A 17429-nucleotide genomic window follows, 5' to 3' on the forward strand; every position below is an offset into this window, starting at 1 on the left:
TCAACATCATACTAGAGAATATTTATTTCCATCCTGATGAGGATATATTTGGATTTCCTCCTTTAGATTGATTCAAACTTTTGAAATTTAACTAAGTTTAAATAAAATAATATTAATTATTATTAACTTTAAATAGGTAGATTATGAAAATATATTTCATGATTAATCTTATAATACTTCTTTAGTATCTAAGTGTTAGTATTTCTTTATATAGATTTAGTTAACTTTAATATTGTTTAATTTTTCGAATAGCGAGAATTACAATCTTTTGAGATAGATCGAGAGAGCTATCTAACATTTGGCATCAACGGCATCATATGCTAAACTCTCCTTGTGCACGCTTCCATTTTTGTTAATATAAGGGCAGTGGTCAACGAATCAAGGAGGGATGTATCTTTTTGCAGGAAGGATTGTTAGTTGACCTTTGTGCTGCATTTGCTGTTGTTAATACTAAATCCAGTTCTAAATTATAATTCGTTTGACTTTTTAACCTCAAGTTTGACCGCTCATCTTATTCAAAAATTTATGCAAAATATCACTTCTTTTGTTGTGGCTTGCTTTATTAACAAAAGTTCTTCAAGAATGACTTGAATTTGACTATATTTGCATATATATTTTTTTGAATAAGACGAGTGGTCAAACTTGGAGTAAAAAAAGTTAAACGAACTATAATTTGAAATGGAGGGAGTACAACATCATTGTAGGGAATTTTTGTTCTTGCAAGCCAACGAAATAGATGGTTGGTACCTTTGGCTAGAAATGCATGATGGTCACTCCGCACCAACATCACTCAGTGTAAATTGTTGACCGACTTATATTATTATCATTTCTCAGAAAATGGTCAAGAGCTATGGTGTCGACTATGATGGACGCCCAAGTTGATCCTTATACCGGAACCTTCATCAATTTGAAGTTATAATCTCTTCTATTTGATGGCAAGTGGTAGTTCTTTTTCCTTCTCGTAACTCATTGCAGCTCACTGCGAATGATTCCTAGCCATAATGGTTCCTAGGAATGATTCATGGTTCCTAGCAGGCTTATTTCTGGCTAACCTAACGTAGCCTAATAGTTATATGGATCAAACTTAATTAACCCCTGCCCATTGCATTGCATCAGGATAGAATTCAGCGTTTATAGGCGCTTAGATTAAATTAAAGTTCACCCAAATTCCAAGAACCACACCATACAAGATTTATTCCAGAGCAACCTGTTGGGAGCCACACACATCAACACATGCTCATCCAGTCACTCCAGCTTACTCACCTGGTGGCTGCCAAGAGGGAACATCAGCGTTTAAGCATGACCGTGTTGTTGCAAGACTAATCAAGGAACACGGATTTGGGGTTAATTTGTTCTGAAGAGCGGGATTTGCTCAGGAAATTTTGGTAATCTAGTCTAAACAGGCCTCCTTGGGGATGTTCTTGTGGATATCCATCGCGGGGCCCAAACATGTTATCAATCCTCCTCTCCACTCACCCCGATGAGGCCCAACTACACTCCGGAGGATAAGCCCAGCCACACTCCTTTATTCGCAATCTGACCTCCTCGCCGAGGAGCCCAGCTCACACTCCGTTTTTTTTTCTTTTTTTGACAACACAGCCCACACTCCGTTATTCGCATCCCCTCCTCGTCAGCATCACGAGCCACCTCCTCGTCGGCGTCGACATCGTAGGCCACCGTCTTACCACCGTCCCCTCCCCTCCCCTCCTAGGAGGAATGGGCTCCAACGCCCAGGTACGGCGGAGAACAGGCGCGGTCCGACGCCCGACGCGCACCAACGCGACCGCCTGCTGCTACGCCTCCCGCGCTCTCCACGAGCAACCGGAGTGGGCTCCGTTCGCCTCGACCGCTCGACTCGTCGTCGTCCAGCCGCGATTCTCTTTCTTCTCAACGGTAATGTGTCTCCTCCAGTCTCCACCGCTCTGATTCTCTCGTTTATCGCTATACTGCTGTCGATTCGGAACCGCTGCGGTGCCAAACGGTGAGCGGCGCGGCGGCGTGCACCCGGTGGCTGGGGTCGCGTGGTTCAAAGCAAACTTTGGTTCGCATCTCGCCGGTTGTGTTTCATAGGCGCGTTGCCTGGCGTATCCTAGTTGGAATGGACGCTGGGTGTGTGAGGCCCTTAGCAGGCCGGGTCAATCTGCTAGTTCTCAGATGGTGCGCTATCTGAGCACGCAGGATGGCCGCGTCCATGTGACGGTCTCCTTCATGAGTTATTGTAAGTGAACACTTTTTCTCATAATTGCTAATACGAACATCGTAATCTTTATTGAGGTGGGTAACATAGGAAGATGACCTCCAAATACTGTGTTTGTTTCATATGATACGAGTCAATTACTCTAGAGTTTAACTGTCAACTAACATCTCACATGTTTCAACTGTGTTATGGATTAATTTCTGAATTGTGAATGGTACTGCCTCGATGTCGATGTTTCTCTGTATCTGTTCTTCAGCTTGATCCCAGGAACCTGTTAAATCAACCATAAAATATTGTTAAGAAATGGTAAATGTCTAACAGAACTGTTCTCCTAGAATAACATGCCTGGTTTCTCGTGTCAGTGTAGAAAGAGCACAAACAGAGGGAGGGGTTGTTGTGATAGTGAATTTATGTGTGCCTCTTTCTTGCATATAGCAAGGAGGCGGAACGTGGTCTTGTTTGTACTGTTTGTGTTGTTTTTAAATTTTTCATAGGCTTGTATCACTTATTTCATGAAATAGCCATTGTCTGAAGTGATGAACAAGCATTTCATCACTCATTTGACTTAGAAAGAGACCTTTTATTTTTATAAACAATGCTAGAGGCACCAACTGAGATACATAGCTTGCTTATGGCCTGCAGCAACTTAGGAAAGAACACTCCTCTCCTAAAAGGCATTTGTTCTAAACCAAGGATATATCATGTGAGGAGAAGTATTTCTTTTAGATTTAGAGTATTCCTCAATTTTGATACTTCAACCTTTTTAGATTTTGTGCTTGTGTTGGATGACATGTTAATGCCCAATCCTCAACCATTGTCATCTATCTAGAGAGAGGACCCTTTTGGATCTGTGTGATTTAGTGTCTATTTAACATCTACTGCTGTATTTTTCTAAAATATAAAGTTTCTGTCCTACCTTCTGCCACCAACACCGCTTTCCTTTTGGCAGTTGAAGTATAATGCAGCAACTGGTGCTCCAAGATTGTAAATTGCTGAGAAGTCTCTGATGTTGAAATTTTGCCGCCATCCTGGTGCATAAACTGTTTGTCTTGCTTGCTGTTTGAATAGCACAAAAACAATTCGATGAATTCCAGCTGGTGGCCTCGGGCTTTCATAGGGAACTATTTCATTGCCTGAAAAAGCGTGTATTCCTTATTAGAATGCTTTGCTGTAATTTGTAAGGTGAAGGCTAGTGTTAGCCATTTTGTACCAATGACTTTTCTAACTGTTTCTCACTACCTGCTCTCTTCACATTGTGTTCAGTTGGCACTATACTCCCCCCCTACCCCCAAAAAAAAAGAAAAAGAAAAAGAAAAAAAGAAAGTCAACACATCCCACACACCCAAAAAGAAAACACGCGCACACACACACAATAGGCTGGGATGATGAAGTTATTGCTACCTATAGCATATTAAGTGTAGACCCTTATATCATTATAAACTAAAGTAAATATCAAGGTTGACCATATATTATGTACATCTCGAATATCCCTTTTATTGAGCATACACAGAGAGAGAGAGGGAGAGGGAGAGAGAGCATTTGTAGTGCTTAGGTTTCATCAAGTGTGAATCATAAATTCTCAAAATGCATGAGGTCTATTATGATTATGATGTGCCAATTTTATTTTATTTGTTTTAAATCTTCGTAACAATTTTTTTGCAGTCAGAAGTTTATTCTATTTGCCAGCCTAAGAAAAACAGAACTTGGTAAGCTGATAAGAGGATTGGGCTGCTAGATTGTGCATGCACCATGCATTGCTAAAGATATGTTTATGACTCTGCAGTAATGCTTCCTGACTTCCAAGAAGTCCCTGGTGAAATTTTAAAAATTGTCACAGAAGTAGTGTAATTGATAACAAGGAAGCTGAGCTAGCTTAGTTGGTCAAGCGTGTGGATGTATGCCCAGACCACCTAGGTTCAAGTCCTCGTCGAGGCAAATTTTGGTGCCTATTTTCTTCCTAATAAAATGCCACCTAAAACCTTTAATATGTTTTCAATCATGCTAATATATATAGTACTTTCGAGATCTAGTAAAAAGCTTCCTGGAGGAGACATCTAGGTCAGGAAACATTTTGATACCTTATAGTCTCATATTTAATTTAAACACAAATCATTCTTGAATTTCATTTTTGTCTGGAATGGAAGTACTAATACTTGACATTCTGAAGGTTGTCTCACAGATTTAATATAAGGTGCATCCTATATTTCTGTGGGCCCACACAAGAGATACCATTGGTTGAGCATTATATATTGTCAAGCAATGAAGCAGGTAACAATACCCATCTACTTGATTTCCTGTAGAAGTCTTGCCACACTGACTAAAGTGATCAAGTGGGGCCCACAGAAAATACCATGATGTCAGATCCTCAACTTGAGGTGCTTTGGACAAATAACAACCGTGCAACTGCTTAACCTGCATCAAAATAGGTGCAGTCACATATTAGAGTGGGGTTCATCCCCCTCTCTCTAAAGTGCTTTGCATTTGATTCATAGGTATGCAGTATTAAAATGATTCTCTGTAAGTTTAGTCTTCAATAAGATTATCTAATCCTATTCTCTCAATTGCTGAATGATGCTTAATCCAAAAGGTAGGAGAGTTATGAAGTTGCATTCAAAAGAGGCAAGCGGTAGCTACTATGGCAATTAAGGAGATTGAACCAAACCAAAGTCTGATGTAAAGATAATGTCAGCTTTTTTCTTTAACCTATTAAATTCACCTAGCATGGATTTGGCCAGATAGTATTTGATGCAGATGTCAGATTCTGATATTTCACATGACACCATTGCAACTAGTATGGGAATAATTTTGACAGATTTAGTTCAGTACAAAATTCTTGAACTTACTATAAGTCCATGCATGCATCTTTCTTCAAATATCGACATCATCAGTAATACTAAGCATGGATGCCATGCAAGGCATAATAACATGCACACAACATAAGATAAATGCATAAAGGTTTTACTGTAAATGATGTGTTACATAGCATCTTTGAAATGAAATTCATATGACCATTTGCTCACCAAAGCAGTTTCTTCATCAAAGCCGTGTATCTCTTTCATAGCAATTATTGTCAAATTCTACATGTTACATTTGCAATAGTGGTTGTTCCATAGTTTCTTAAATCCTTTAATGTCATCAGATGTTTTGCCATTTGACATGCATTTAACTGACCACATGATTTGTTACATTTCCAAGAGCAAGGTGCAGGTGAAACGTTTAAATTAATGTGGACAATGCCACATATCATTTATATTTAAATATGATACAACATGAATCTGGAGGTGTTTGTGCTTTGTGTGCAACAATAATGTTTGAAGATGCAGCCTAAAAAAAGTTTAAAGATCCGTGTGTTAAATGCTAATTAAGTAAGAAGAGGTTACGTAGGGCGTTACCCACCGGAACGTATGTCTCTTGCCTCTGGTATATCTGTCACCAACCTGTAGAAAATAAACAAGGTGAAAATAAACAAGGGCCTGCCTTTAGATCTTTGATTGCAATCCAAATTACTTATGCACTATGTAGATAATTAAGTAAATGACTTTAATTGCTAAAATTAAGTATATGCAACTATGTAAAATATACATGAATTTGGAAGATTGATGTTCATGTAAGAGGTAAACTTGGGTGTTTTCTATTAACAACAGCTGATGTGCTAATTCACAAGTCACACTAATAAATATACTCTATTATATGGATTTTTATATACACTATGGTGGTTGATTCCTAGTAGCAAGTAGCAATCTAGAATTTGATCAATTAATCAAATGAAATACTTCGTTGCTGCAAATGGCGATCATGTTACATTATTCTCCTTGTAAATTAAGCAATTATAATTTTCATTTGAGTGTGCTAAGTATTATGCTAGCAATATAAGTTAGTGTCACCATAGTATAAGCAGTAGCAATACCACTTGGTTCTTTTGATGAGTTCTTTGAACTCTAGTCTAAGCAGTTTAAGCTTTTATCCCCATAGTTTCAGACTATCAAAACAAGTGTAAAACTTTAACTTGATGGTTGATGCATGCATATGCAATATCTTTAATTGTTGATCTTGTAACTAATGCCTTATCTGATTAAATGCTATAGCAGTTTACCTTATTTTGTTTGATAATTGTAGCCACTGAGAATTATAATATTAAAGTAGTCAGGTTAGAATTTGGGTCGATGACTGTTCTCTTTAATTCATCCATGAAATAATTAATTGACAGATTTTTATATAGCACCGTTCAGAGCACCTTGTCCATACAGAGTTTGTAAGATATCTTCTTGACGAATTTTGAAACTATTATAATTATAATGTAAAATATCTTCAATGTTACTCATTTTATTTCTGCAATACTCCATTACAAACTGTAAGTCGTTTTAGATTTTTTAGGTACATAGCTTTTGCTATGCATCTAGATATACACTAAGTCTAGATACATAGTAAAAGCTATGAATCTAGGAAAGCCAAAATGACGTACAATTTGGAACGGAGGGAGTATTACTCATTTTATTTCAATGCTACAGATATCAATTCAACTGGAAACTAATACTTGTTGATAATAAAATGACAGTCTGAACAACGAGACTTAGGTTAAGTGAACTATGGTGACAGAAAACAAAAGTTACACTATCGCAGAAACTGTGCTTTCTTACCCAATAGCATACATAACAAGAGTTCTTCAGATGTTGAATTGTTGATGGGTGGAAAAGAAACACCCCCCTCCTTTTTTGAGAGGGCTGCATCCAATCCTGCAGGTTATCTAGGTAAGGGGTTCTTGAACTACAAACATAAAAACAATGTGCCAAGCAGCATTCATTTGTTTCTTTTGGAAAGGTGGGCTATCCAGAGTTTGGGAAAGATGCAACTCAACACAGTACTTGAATAACAAATATAATAAGCTCACCAATGCAGATATTCCCTGTACTCTGGTTTGCTTGGACTTGGTGCATCAGGATCCACCATAACCTTAGAAGAGGCAAGTTTGAACTTTAGCATTTGTATTTCATGTGTTATAAAGGAGCCGAGACTTAATTCTAGAGAGCAAATGGGAGGGGGTTAAAAAAGAGAGTGCTTTTGATGATCTTACTGGAAGGTGAAAATTTTTAACCAAACCAGCCATAAGTTGTGATAAAGCACAAGTTGTTTAGCACTCACAGCCATGTTGTGCATGTGCAGCATATGTTGTGCGTGCACAATGTGTCTGTGAGCAAGCTAGAGCGGTACGGGTATGGGAGTAATTTATCTGTGACTTTCCTTGGTTTTTTTTACCATGGATTTAGAGAATGTTCACAGGAAGAGGCAGCAACATGAGAGCGTGCATGCAACGGATGTACTTGTAAGGCCATACCAGAGAGTACAAGCAAGATAGGGTGCAGAAGCATATTCTAAAATAGTATGTAGGGTATATGAACTTGGTCATCAGCAAAAGGATTCTGTGTGGTGTTCTTTGTACAACCAACAAATACCATCCAGTGAGATACTCTGTTTCTGTTCTCAGAACAACATTCTGTTCAACCTAATCAATAGTTCATAACCGTTGAAAGTTATACGTACTTATATAAACCAACATTTGTGCAAATTTTATCGCTTATTCTAAGTATGTCTATGTTGTATTTTTTTTTTCTGAAAGAGAAAATACACGAGTAATAAATTAGAGTTTGGGTGCATGGATTACTCTAAGAACTCGTCTGGTTATACTCTCACATGAGAGTAACCTTTTTAGTTGAACCTTTTCTTGCAATCAAAGTCACGTTTCACCTTACACAATGCAATACGAAAACACATGCACACTACATATCAGGTTCCTACAATCTATTGTGGTCACTTACAAGTGTGTAGAGCTTTGTTTGGTCGTGGCCTTCAATCTCAACATGTGGTGCATTGAGCACAGCAGATGCTCGTAGTCCAGTGCCATTTGTGATCTCCTTGTCACCATAATTAATCCTCATTGTTGCTGACTTTATGAAAGGATCCAACACATCACCAATTACCTGGCTCAATGCCAAAGGATCCCTGCCTTGTGACATAGTTAAGTATAAACTTGAGTTGATGGCTATAGAAGAGAGCTTCGTTGATCCACAACTAGGTGGAGTATAGTGTGGTGGAAGGGCTATCAAATGATATATTTTTTTGTGGGAAGAACAGAGCAGTTCTTCGTAAATTTATATTAGTTGTGAAGCATCCACTTTATGTTCACAACATTCCATTGAGCACTATAAGAAGATAGAATCTTACTTTTAATATTATATTATCATTTTCCCTTATAGTTGCTTCTTTGTTGCATGGACATGTAGAGCACCTATCAACCTCCAGATGGCCTAGTTGTAGTTGAAGCTGTACGATCTTTGTGAATGATATCTATGGTCATTTTTTCATGCATATATTCTCCAAAGATCAGGAGGTATGTTTAAAGCTCTAAGAGCTAGCCTCCCCTGCATGGCACCTTGCCTGGGCTTGGCCAAAGGTTCACGATGTGTCATTTCATGTTCAACGATACTTCTCTGAGTGGTGAGCACATAGATGGAGAAAGATTCTTTGGATCAGCATCACAATGCAGCAGTACGAAACCTGGGGAGGTAGAGTCAGGTCATTAGCAATCTTCTTTCTTCTCTCTCTTTGCTTTTCCTTGACGGCAATTGAAGTATTGAGCACTTCACTCTTCAGCTTTGATTGAAAACTATTCTATGGACTTGTTCCATAAGACCCTAGTTCATGTTCTTATCTACAATAGTCCCCATACATGCATGGCTTCTCTGTTCATTTTCAGTTATAAATTTCTATTTTTATGTTCTAATATGTGTTTCCATTTTCATACCTGTGGCATTGTCATATATTCACATGTTGATTCCTACTTTGTCCCTCGTCCGCAGAATACATAAGTATACATGTAGAGGATTATTCAGACCAAATAGGAACCAAAGAAGCATCTCCTGGCGTGAGTCGATGCATCAATGTCTTAATATCATCGGATGGACTTATTCCAGAGTCCTCACAGCATTTAAAATGTCTATGCAAGAAGAAATTACACTTTTGATGGCGCAAGTGGGCATTTAGAACTTCTGAGAATAGTCATATCAATACCATGGAGCTTGCATTCAAGTTGTTCCAGCCAGAACACCACATTCTGCCTCGCCCCTCCACATAAGCGTCAATATCTGCAACTGCCATAAACAATTCATGCAGATATGTTTTTTTTTTCTTCCAGCAGGGAATAAAAGGTGAGGGCCACTGCCTGCTACATCGTGTACCTTATACTCTACTTTATACTCTATATAAAAAACATCCTATACCTTATACTCCATTTTTGTCATCGGTTTTATAATAAGTACACCGTACTGTCCCAGGCTTCTTTCACCTTTTTCTGAATAGCATATAAGACTATATACTGGACTGTAAGCAACAAATGTATGGAAATCAATTACATGCATATGCATCAGGGTTCTCATTTTTTTCCAGCAATCATAACTGCACAGAGTGCAATCTGGTTTTTGATTATTAGATAACTACTAGTTTGCACGTGTACTCTGGCAAAGTTGCTTGAAGACATGCAAGTTTGCAGTGAGAACGCAAAACCCTTTTGAAGGGAATATACTCAACGTCTAACAGTCTCTTGGAATAAGGTACTGTCATGCAGATCAGATGGGCATCTCCACCAGGACGTTGCAAGCAGAAAGGTAGAAGATCACCTTTGAATTTTTAAAGTTGACATCCCAAGGGGGCAAAAGGCACCAGGGAATTTCCCCGCACTGCAAACAGCCTACACCCAGACCCAGCTTCTATGGATGAACTCTTGCCATGCCAGCCGTTGGCCCTCCCTCTGCTCTCTCTAGATTGTTCACCAGCCAGCTGGAAATGCTGCTAAAGTTAGTACATCATTTCTAGGTAAGAGCTGAATTTATTCTACCGGTGGCAATCTTATCATTCTGAAAATCTGCATCGAAAAGATGCCATGTAAAGCTTATAGCGCACACTTTTGATTTGTGTTTCGGCTGCTAATAGCTAATGCTGGAGTCCTGGGGCCCTATGCTTGTTTGCTGTCTGCAAATTTATTTGCCACAAGTTTACAAGATTGAATGTTGGCATTGAATTGGATGATTGACATCACCAATTCCTCGTGTCAATTCTTCAAGGTTGAACAATGCATGATGGTTCTAGAGGTAAGACCTTTGCAATATATACGTGTCGACTGGTTGATCCAGATTGGTTACACTTCATTTCATGGTTTGTTTAGACTGGTGGTCCCTGGGAAACGTGAGACACGAACCTCAAATGAAGACGAAGTGGTAATATTCTGGGACTTTTTCTTGCAGCGAAGTGAATGAAGACGAGGTGAACGTCTGCAGTCCACGCCAAAATGAACTTGGACAACGTGTGCGGAAAAGGACGAGAGCTCGCTTGCACTCCATCGGTACTATGTACTCCACTCCATACAGGCTAGTGGACAAGAACGAGGTCAAAGGAAACGCCAAGCAGCAATAGCTAGCGTTGGATAAAATGTCGATTTGATAGAGAGAATAATCAATCTATACGTTGATGTGATGCCAAAGTAGAAAAAGGCTATAGATGCAATGGTGCTCAATTTCCATTCGGGGCTATTTGGACCGGGTGGATCTGGCGTTTGGGCCCAATCGTACGCAACCAGGGCCGTAAGATGATTGAGCCTATATTTGGAAATAATTGCATGTTTTTGTACGTATAATAATACTTCCGTCCGTTATTTTAGTTTTTCCTAGGTCAAACAATTTTAAATTTATTACCATTCTAGTTTTTCTAAGTCGAACAATCTTAAATTTTACTAAATATTATAATATCAAATAAATATTATTAGATTCATCATGACATGTACTTTCATGGTAAATCTATTTGGGCAACATATCAGGTGCAAACCAACCAACCTGTGCAAACTTGAAAAATACTAATCAGGACCACTAGATGCTGATCCAATGGATGAGGTGAGGGCGCTTAAGCGCAAAAAAAAAGGCCAGCGGGTGGGGGTTTAAGCGCAAAAAAATCTCACCTCTTACCCCATCCATTGGATCAGCATACTATAAATGTTGATAATCTTCATTATAAATTTGGTCAAATATAAGATACTTTGATTTAGAATGAAAAACTAAGTGTCCCTCTTTTACGTGTCAGAGGTAGTATACTAAGAAAAGCAATAGGTATTCATGATAAAGAGTAAAGTGCGAATCTTCCTTACTGATATCTAACTTTTATATATTATAAAAAAAAGCATCAGTCGTCTAGGCCTTCTTTGGATGCTAGTATCCTAAATTAACAGACTAAGAGTTACCATGGGCTACCAGCACAGAATTTGTTACTCCTCCATTTTAAATTATAAGATATTTTGACTTTTCTAGATACAATATTTTTACTATGTTAAAACATTTTATAATGGGAACGGAGAGAGTAATTTTTTCTAGTAGATAGCACACCTATTAGCAGGTAACCTGTTTGATCTAGTTTTCTGACTTTTAGTTTTAGCTGCTAATAACTATTAGCAACATGGACAAATAGAGCCTAATATTCCTCAAAATAAAAATATTTATTTATTTATATTCTATCGTCGTCTCCATTACATCATTTTCAAGTGCAATTATTGCATCTGTTTAGTCTTATACGTATGTGAAACCTTTCGATTTTGAAAACTTTTGTTCCGCAGAGGCAACCTCGTAGAATCCTCTAAAAAAACCCTCGTAGGAACAGTTAATAAATTTTTGTAGTAATATGAGCATTACAAAACAGTTCATCCGTTGCATAATCTTAGATTATCAAGATGATCTATATCTTCTCTAGGGATGAAATCTTGGAGTAACTTCAACAACATTTTTCTATCATCAATGTCTGAAATGTTCGTCACCCTTGAGTTTTTAGGACAGTTCTCAAGATGAGCGCAAGACGACCTTGTCATCTAAGGAGCACAAAAAGTCACAACTAAATTGGAAGCAGGATTGGATTGGAGGAAAAACAAAGAAACCAAGAATCACACGAGGACTCAGATCCATCGTGCTTGAGAAGATGAATTGTTCAAAAGTCTATTTATGGCCAACTCCTCACGTGGAACATATCCACATACATATAGCGTCTCTCTTATAATTCATCATTTTTCGTGTAAAAGGAAGTGCTACATTTGTAACGAGAAAGCACATGGACCACAAACACGTCGAAACTAGCACACCAAATGAACCAATGTATTACAGAAACGGTAGCCAAGACGAAATAAATCATGAGTGCAGCAACAAACTGGTCTAATTGTGCTTTATGTGCTAGACTTAGGGCCTGTTTTTTCTAGCTTTTGGTTTCCGTCTATTGGATTTTTGCTATTGGCTTTTGTAATAAATTTTAGTTTATCAACAAATTTGTGCTCCTTAGAAAAAGCTACTCAAATGTGCTTTTTAGCTTTTAGTTCATTTCCGCATAAGCCAGATTTCTATCTTTTCAAAAGCTAACTCAATAGCCAGGGGAGGTTCGACCTCCTAGAGCTCGAAAGTCAAGAAATTCTCATCGGAACATTGAAAAATTGACATATAGAAAACTCTAAACGAAGAAAACAGGAGACACATGCCAATATTTTTAAATCTTTTCTACTTAAATAGTCTAAAATAATATAAGTTTCTCGATGAGGATAATTAATTTAGCGTTGTAGTTGGACTCTGTTATGGATTTTCGGCCACGTTCTCCTTAGGTCCTTCTTAGGGGCCGTTTGGCAGGCACCTTGGAAGTCATTCTTCATGAGATCACTCCTTCCCAGCCAAACAGATAAATCTCCCACAGATTCAGGTGGGGAGCAGGCAAGAATCACTTCTCCATTTGTACTAGGAGGAGGAAGCTGAAAAAACCTACTCTCCACTGCTCTCTGTTCAATACCCACAAGAATCACTCTAGAATCAATTCTCACCTACCCCCTCCCTGCTCCCACACCATAATCAAGTAGAATCACTCTACTAAAGAATCAAGCAGCAGAGCCAAAGAATCTAGGAGTGGAGCTTTGCCAAACAGACTCTTAGATCTTCTTTCTCCAATTCTGGGTTAGAGAAAAAGGAGATATTCGTGACTACTGGCAATTTCATTATGGGTCAGGACATGATCTTTATATCGATCTATTATCCACCTCTGCATCTATTCTTTCTTAGCTAAATAAATGGAAGATCCATCCAATTTGGTTATATCATGGACTTAAAAAAACAGATCAGCTTCTAGCTTTTGGCCGACAGAAGCTAGATAAAAGCTGAAACAAACAAATGATTAATAGTACTGACAGTTGTTTTTTAGGCCTTTAACTTTTTGGGCCCAATACGGTCATTTAGGATGAACATGCTGGTCTAACACATATCTCTCTGTCTAAGGGTTCCTTTGAATCAATCATTCCCCTGAGCCTCAAGGGGCTATTTGATTCAACACCCAAGTAACATTGCCTGGACAGACAACACTCGACATCAATTTCTATCTTCTGGGGTAAGGATTGTTGCCTAGCCGGTGGTGCAATCCAAACACCGAAACACGCCATAAGTGTCATTAAATGGCATATAAGATTAGAAGAAGGAAATAGGATTTCTAGTTCTTTTTGGGTCTATTTGGTAGCCTCGACGCGTGCCTGCATGCACTGGTTCAGTCGTATATTCTCTACGTTTGGTTCCCTGCTTGCTTGGCTTGGCAGATGCAGTTGCATGCGCGCATGTAGCATCGCGTCATGCCGCCAAATCTGGCGTATCCGCTTGCCAGGCTGAGCAGATGCAGTAGCTGCTAGGCGACCCACATGATAGACTCTTGGGTTAAGTCGATTGTCAGCATGTTCGTTTGGCTGTGGCTTGTTGTAAGTGATCGTAAATTTCTAGCTAGAATAGTATTTTTTTCTTACATAAATCAGCCAGCAGTACTTCTTCACGAACCAGCAACGATACGAACCAGCCAACCGAACAGGTATTTGTTGCTACAGGTAACCAAACAACATTTAAGCTTTTTTTTTTTGTGTCTGCTCATGCAACCTCACCAAACTCTCTTTTCTAAAGTACAGTTCTATCGAGCTGGCATCTCCTCATTCATACATACGATGCAAGTTCCATTCGTCAACGAAACACAACATTTGTTGTTTTCCATATCTATTGTGAAAGTGTACCTAGCCAGATATGCGCCCTGTTCGTTTGAGCTTGTTTGGTTGATAAGCCATGGCTGAAAGTATTGTTGGCTGATTTGGTGTGAGAGAAAAATATTATTCGTTGGTCGAAAAAGTACGGTTTATAAGCCAAACAAGCCCAAACGAACAGGGCAATGATTTTCAGTGACAACTTCTATGGATAGTTCATTTTGTTTCTCATTCTTCCTCCAGAGCTCTGTGCTAGTTGATCTCCACCAATTGGCCCCCCTTGGATTCGTGCCTTGATCAGGGACGCTCAACCCTAATATGGTTGGTAGTCCCTCATCGCACAGCATCATAAATAGGAGGTGGGGGCCGATGCGTCAAGCACTAGGTTCGCCTAAGCCGCCTAGCACCCCACCTATAGTTCTAAACCCTAACCGATCACAGAGAGGGCGTTGCCAGCGACGGAAAGCGTCGCCACCGGTCAACGTCGCCACTATACCGACGCCCTTCGACTCAGCACCGCCACCGGGTCTTCTCCAGGCACAGCGATGGCGAGCCTATCTTCCTCGAAGGCGGTTGATGGTTTGCACCCCCTTCACCCCTCTCTCTCACTCTATTTATTAATCATGCATTGGTAGATGTTTTAGGACTCGCTGTTTACTCCAAATACATGTACACACGCTAGATCTATGGCTAGTGATCTTATTTTAGGTCTATCAATGGTATCAGATGCCTAACTAGGTGTGGATCTAGCCTATTGGATAAGAAAACTGAGTAGAAGCATTTAGAAGGTGATAGATTCATTTTTGGATCTAAACAGAGGGTTCATCGAACCTTAAACCCAAAATCGAGGAAGAAAAGAAGTGAAGAAGGGCCTCAGGTTTTGAAAATCAATTCAAACCCTAACCCTAACCCACGCGAACCGCTCGGGGAAGATGAGCAGTAAGGAAACCCTAACCCTAATCTCGATCCTAACCCCATCCCCAACCCTAAATCGGATAGATCCGAGAAGAAAAGAAAGAAAATTCCATTCAGAGGGAAGAAGGGGAAAGGGGAAGGGCTTCATAAGATGGCTTACCTCGCCACTGCACCGCATTGCTGTTTTCGCCGGCGCGCGGGAAGACGGCTGAGCCATTGCTCGTCAGGTGAGTGCGAGCTCTGGCCAAGGGCGCCGCCACTAGTCCGCTCGATGGCGGCGCACTCACCCACATGGGGAGAGCGCATGCTGGCGAGGGGGCCAACAACGGCGCCATAGTCTCTCCTTTCGCTCGATCGCCACTGTTGCTCGTTGGGCTGAGAGAGAGGAGGAGAAGCGGTCGGGTCAGATCTAGATTTTCGGAAGCTCCTCACCACAGCGCGCGTGGGGATCAGGGCACCACCGCCCAGACCGCTTGATGGTAGCGTGCTCATCACCGCTCGCTCTCATCTTTGCTCGCTGCTGCTGCGCTGAGGGGAGAAGAAAGGAGTGCGACAGAGAGAGAGAGAGAGAGAGAGAGAGAGAGAGAGAGAGAGGAAAAAACAGAATGGCGTTAGGGTTTCAGGGGAGCAGCTGTCGTCGCCATTTTGATCGTCGGATCTGATCCGACGACTAGAATGTCATTGGGCTGAAATCGGCCTAGGCGGGCAAGCGCGGCGGGCGACTTTGCTGGCCTAGGCCCATGTTGCGGCCTAGGCACCGGGGAGGTGCCGCGAAAGCACGCACGCATACTGCTGCTGCAGGCCGGGCCGAGTACTATCGCTGTTGGGCCGCTTACTGCTGCTGCAGGCCAGGCCAAAAAGAACAGTAAATAGCTTTTAAAGTTTATTTAATTTTCAGAAGCAGATTTGAATGAATTTTGAAGGTTTAAAATTTCTGGTAAAATTACACCAACGTGTTACCTTTTTTTAGAAAGTAGATATGAACAAGAAAATGCTTCTGAAAAGTAGATAATTATTATTTATTCATGTTTTCGCTGTAATATTAAAGTTTATAATCTTCTAATTAAATTCGAACCAACAAGAGAATTTAATTTGAAGAGTAGTCAATTTTTAATCAGTAAATTATAATATTGTTATTTTTCTGACCAACGTTGATAATAACAATATTATAATGTTTAATCATAAGTTTTCCATGCATTAATTCTATTTTTACCCAATGGTGATGTAGAATTAATGTATAAGAATATTGTATGTTTTAATTTTGACCAACGTTAAATTAAAGCATGTTGTTATAATGTCATATTTTCTCACTATCTCTTATGGTGTTTTTTAGGACTCAACCCAATGGCATTCATCTCGCACATGGCACCTCTAGAAGGGGGCAATTACAGAGTATGGCGAGAGAAGTATGAGCTTGCACTTGCGCTGTCCGAGAATGATTTAGCGCTCACCTCCCCGTGTCCTACTGAGCCAGTGGACCCGGTGAGGAAAGAAAACAAGTCTATGCTGATTTCACTGCTCGGCAGCGAGATCATGTGGAAGTGCGCATGAAGTATGACCTCGAGCGTAAGAAATGGGACATATCAAACCGCAAGTGCTTGATGGTGGATAAGTCCATAATCTCATATGCTATAAGGGGGGTCTATCCTAGACTGTGATACCACCACGGAGTACCTAAAGAAGGTGGAGAGTCAGTTCACTGGATCTTCAAAGGCTTATGCTAGTACATTGATCAAGAAATTGTTCAATGAAAAATATACTGGTGGCGGTATCAGAGAGCACATTTTGAAGATGAGCAACACGGCTTCGAAGCTGAAGCCAATGAATTTGGGGCTCAAGGATGAGTTCCTGATTCATTTGGTTTTTGCTTCCTTGCCAAAGGAATATGAAACATTTGTTGTTAACTACAACATGTAGCTCAACAAGTGGGACATAGAGAAGCTCATCGCAATGTGTGTTCAAGAAGAGAAAAGGCTAAAGTCCTTACAGGGTGAAAGGTCCTTGTGTGGTTTTGGTAATTGAGTGACAACCTAGGTGGACTAATTGTGTTTATGTGAGATACACAGGTGATTAGTCTACAGATACATATGTGTGAGCAACATATGCCATGAAGGTGAAAATGGCTTGGAGATGTTGCAAAGCTCACACATGTGATGATGAAGGAGCTCATTACAAATGAGACATGACATTGAGTCATGTGATCAAGGTGGAGAAGATCAAGACATGACTTGGCTTGATGGACCTGTT

The 17429-nt window shown here is 39.9% G+C and overlaps 1 protein-coding gene and 1 long non-coding RNA gene across 10 annotated transcripts; one reads left to right on the forward strand and one right to left on the reverse strand.

Annotated features, from left to right (window-relative positions):
- The first annotated feature begins 1359 nt into the window (after positions 1–1359).
- Positions 1360–12455, forward strand: LOC136550011 (uncharacterized). Of its 7 annotated transcripts, none has more exons than XR_010782132.1 (6): positions 1823–1893; positions 4365–4465; positions 8476–8767; positions 9052–9399; positions 9802–10063; positions 10181–12455. It is a non-coding gene; the product is annotated as an uncharacterized lncRNA (long non-coding RNA). The 7 variants fall into 7 exon arrangements; XR_010782135.1 differs by having other exon boundaries at positions 9816–10063; XR_010782130.1 differs by having other exon boundaries at positions 9052–10063.
- Positions 1888–8468, reverse strand: LOC136550010 (protein FLOWERING LOCUS T-like). 3 transcript variants are annotated; one of them, XM_066541439.1, is made up of 5 exons: positions 8011–8468; positions 7086–7147; positions 5594–5634; positions 3114–3330; positions 1888–2468 (listed from the first exon to the last, which is right to left on the reverse strand). In XM_066541439.1, exons 1-5 carry the CDS (start codon positions 8206–8208, stop codon positions 2450–2452), a joined length of 537 nt encoding a protein of 178 aa, XP_066397536.1. In that variant the 5' UTR covers positions 8209–8468; the 3' UTR covers positions 1888–2449. The 3 variants fall into 3 exon arrangements, 1 of the variants encoding a protein (XP_066397536.1); XR_010782129.1 differs by lacking the exon at positions 1888–2468 and adding an exon at positions 4548–4609 and having other exon boundaries at positions 3206–3330; positions 5594–8153; XR_010782128.1 differs by lacking the exon at positions 3114–3330 and having other exon boundaries at positions 2418–2468; positions 4476–8153.
- Positions 12456–17429: the final 4974 nt, after the last annotated feature.

This window comes from Miscanthus floridulus, chromosome 4 (genome assembly GCF_019320115.1).
Source record: "Miscanthus floridulus cultivar M001 chromosome 4, ASM1932011v1, whole genome shotgun sequence".
Classification (NCBI taxonomy): domain Eukaryota; kingdom Viridiplantae; phylum Streptophyta; class Magnoliopsida; order Poales; family Poaceae; genus Miscanthus; species Miscanthus floridulus.